This window comes from Herpailurus yagouaroundi, unplaced genomic scaffold (genome assembly GCF_014898765.1).
Source record: "Herpailurus yagouaroundi ecotype Mexico unplaced genomic scaffold, PumYag 67936, whole genome shotgun sequence".
NCBI lineage: Eukaryota > Metazoa > Chordata > Mammalia > Carnivora > Felidae > Herpailurus > Herpailurus yagouaroundi.
Window position 1 is genome coordinate 1 of NW_024420726.1, and position 3851 is coordinate 3851.

Below are 3851 nucleotides of genomic sequence, written 5' to 3' on the forward strand. Positions count from 1 at the left end.
CCTCTGCTCCAGCCCAGATGTTGGCCCCGCCTAAGGAGTTGACTGAGACTTTGGTTCCATTCCTGGACACGGATTCCGTTGGAGAACTACCCCCAGGGCCAGATGAGGATCTGAATGACCAGCTAACCCAGCATCAAAGGCTCCCAGAGGTGGTTCCAATGCCAGGTTGGGATCAGAATCAGACCATAGCTCCGCCTCCTCAACTCAAAAGTAAGACTAAAACTGTAGGTTTAGATCAGGCCGAAGATCACCAATCATTTGAAATACTTGTTCCATTTCTGGATAGTCAGAGTTCAAAGCCAACAAAGTTTATTGTTTCACCCCTAAACCTGAAGAAAGATCTAGCTCAGCATCGAAGGCTTGCCAAAGTTGTTGGAACTCCAAACCAATCTGCAAATAAAGAGCACCTACAACAACAGCTGCAGGATGATTATTTGGATTCCAATATGGGTCTTCTATATCCTGAGGAGAACCTACCTATGGGTTTCCCAGGGGGACCAGATCAACTTCCAAACTTCTCTGAGGAGGCTGAAATTCCTCCACCCTTGCAGAAGACCCCAAATCATCTAGAGTCCCCTGAGGAAGCTGAATCTTTTTTGCCCCAAGGGGAGGCTCAAGCTCAGCATGCAGAGCCCCCTCAAGAGACAGAAATATCTCTACTTGAGCAGGAGGCTCCATCTCCGCGTCCAGAGTCCCTTAAGGATGGAAATTCAGCAAACCCACAAGAGGCCCCAGCTGAGCCTTCAAGTACCCCTGAAGAGGTCGAACCTTCTTCAGTCCAGCAGGAAGCCTCAGCTCAGCCTACAGAGGCCCCCGAGGAAGTGGAACCTTCTCCAACCCCCCAGGAGGCCCCTGCTCAGCCTCCAGAGCCATCTAAGGACATCATATCTCAACTGTTAGCACATTATGAAGTAAATGTGCTATCTCCAAGTCAGAGTGAAGCTCAGCAGCCAAGCTTCCCCAATGTCACTGTTAAACCTCTGGATCTTACCATAACTCTAACTCAGCCTGCGGAGCACCCTGAGGAGGCTGGACCTACCCAGCCCAGTCCAGCAGGAGGCCCCTGCTCAGCCTGCAGAGCGCCTCGAGGAGGTTGAACCTACCCCAGTCCAGCAGGAGGCCCCAACTCTAGTTCCAGAGTTCCCTATCGAGTCTTTAACTCAACTTGCAATAAGTGATGAGGTGACATCTCTACCTCTAGGTCAGTATCCAGATTATTTAATGTTTCCCAGGGCTACAGGTAAGCCTTTAGATGTGGAGCTTACCACAACTCCAGGGCCTGATAAAGGTGTTGAATCTTCTATAGCCCAGCAAGAGACCCCACCTCAGCCTCTTGAACATACTGAGGAAGCAGAACTTTCTCTAACCCAGCAAGAGACCTCGGGTAAGCCTCCAGAGGAGGCTGAGCCTTTAAGTGAGCAGGAGACCCCAGCTCAGCCTTCCGAGCCTCCTGGGGTGATTGATCCTTCTCTAAGGCAGCAGGAGACCCCAGCTCAGCCTTCAGTGCCTCCTGAGGAAGCTAAGCCTTTTCTAAGCAAACAGGAACCCGCAGCTCAGCTTCCAGACCCTTTTGGAGAAGCTGAACTTTCTCCAACCTAGGAGGAGGTCTCAGCTCAGCTTGCAGAGCTCCTTAATGAGGCAGAATCTTCAACCCAGCAGGAGACTCCAGCTCAGTCTCCAGGGGAGATAGAATCTTCTGCAACCCTGCAAGAGCAACCAGCTCAGCCTCCAGAGCTGCCTTCCAGGGAGGTGGAACCTTCTCCAACCCAGCAGGAGCACCCAGCTCAACCTCCATGGCATCATAAGATGACAGTTTCACCTCCAGGTCACTACCGTGATCAACATTTAAACCTGCCCAATGTCAGTTTGAAACCTCCAGATGTGCAGCTTACCATGACTGCAGAACCCACTACAGAGGTGGGACCTTCTCCAGTTCAGCACGAGACTATAGCTCAGCCCTCGGTGCCTCTTAATGTGGAACCTTTTGAAACCCAGCCTGAAGCCCCAACTCTGCCTCCACAGTCCCCTGAGGTTGAATCTTTGCCAGTTCAACAGGAGATTCCAACGCAATCTCCAGAATCTACCACACAGGAGAAACGTCCAACACAGCAGGAGACCCCAGTTCAGTATCCAGAATATCCTGGAGAAGTTGAACCTTCTACAACCCAGCAGGAGGCCCTAGCTCAGCAATCACAGGCCCCTGAGGAGGGTGAATCATCCTCAACCCAGGAGGAGGCCCCGACTCAGCTTCCAGAGGCCCAGGAAGAGGGTGAACCTTCCCCTCTCCAGGAGGAGGGCCAGGGTCAGCACCCACAGGCCTCCAAGGGGAGTGAACCACCTACAACCCAGGAGGAGTCCCCAGCTCAGCATCCACAGACCCCTGAGGAGGTTGAACCTTCTTCAACCCAGCAGGAGGCTCCAGCTCAGTATCCTCAGGCATCAGAGGAGGGTGAGCCTTTTCCAACCCAACCAGAGACCCCAACTCAGTATCCAGAGCCCCTTGAGGGGACTGAACCTTCTCCAGCCCAGTCAGAGGCCACAACTCAGCATCCAAATCCCCTTGGGGAAGTTAAACCTGCAACCTATCAGGAGGCCCCAAGTCAGCATCCACAGACCTCTGAGGAAATTAACCCTTCTGCCACTCAACAGGAGCCTTCTGGTGAGGTTGAACCTTCTCCAACCCAACAGGAGGCCCCAGCTCACTCCCCAGAGCATCAGGTGGTAACAGTTTTTCCTCAAGGTCAGAATCAAGCTCAGCTCCTGCTGTTGCCTAATGTCACTGTTAAACCTGTGGATTCCTCAGTTACCATGACCTCAGAATCCACTAATGAGGTTGAAGCTTCTCCACTCCGAGAAGAGGCCTCAGCTCCGTCTGGAGTGTCCCCTGAGCAGTTGGAGCCTTCTCCAACCCAGCAGGAGGTCCCACATCAGCATCCAGCGCCCCCTGAAAATGTTGAATCTTCTCCAGTCCAGCATGAAGTCTCAACTCCACCCGAAGATTTTCCTGAGGAAATTGAACTTTCTCCAAGCCAGCAGGAGAGCTCAGCTCTGCCTCAAGTGCCTGTTGCAAGTAGAGAACCTTCTCCAATCCAGCAAGAGGTCCCAGCTCAGCAACCAAAGCCCAATGACGGGGTCGAGTCTTTTCCGGTTCAGTATGAGCATCCAGCTCAGCCTCCAGGGTCCTCTACAGATGTTGTAGCTCAGTCTCCAGTACAGCATGAGGTGACATTCTCACCTCCAGGTCCAGGTGAAGCTCAGCATCCAGTGTCGCCTAATATCACAGTTAAACCTGTGGATCTGAGGGTTTTCATAAGTCCCCAGGCAACTAAGGAGGTTAAACCTCTTCCAGTGCAGCAGGATGTCCCTGCTCAATCTCCCCCTGAGCAAGTTGAATTTTCTCCAGCTCAGTCCAAGCGTCTTTCCCAGTCTCCAGAGTCCCCTGAAGAGGAGTCTTCTCCAGGCCACCAAGAGGTCCTAGCTCAGCCTTCAGAGCCTCCTGAGAAGGTGGCACCATCTCCAGTCCAGCAGGAAACCCTATCTCTACCTCTCGAGCCACTTAAGGAGATAGAACCTTCTCTAACACAACAGGAGGTACAAGCTCAGCCTTCAGAGGCCCCTGAGAAGGTAGAACCATCTCCAATTCTGCAGCAGGCTCCAACTCAACCTCCAGAGCCCTCTAAGGAGGCAGAAACTCCTCCAGCCCAGCAGGAGGCCCCAGTTCAGCCTCCAGAGCCACCCGAGGAGGTTGTAGCACAACCTCCAGTCCATAATGAGGTGACAGTTCCACCTCTAGGACAAGAGCAAGCTCAGCATCCAAACTTGCCCAATGTTACTGTTCAGCCTGCTGACCT

At 52.8% G+C, this 3851-nt stretch overlaps 1 protein-coding gene across 1 annotated transcript; it reads left to right on the plus strand.

Annotated features, from left to right (window-relative positions):
- Positions 1-5: 5 nt before the first annotated feature.
- On the plus strand, positions 6-3846 carry LOC121026266 (leucine-rich repeat-containing protein 37A3-like; the record flags this gene model as incomplete). Its single annotated transcript, XM_040469128.1, has 3 exons — positions 6-895; positions 1008-1182; positions 1600-3846. Coding segments are annotated over 3 exons (3312 nt in total), but the record flags the coding sequence as incomplete, so codon positions are not given.
- Positions 3847-3851: the final 5 nt, after the last annotated feature.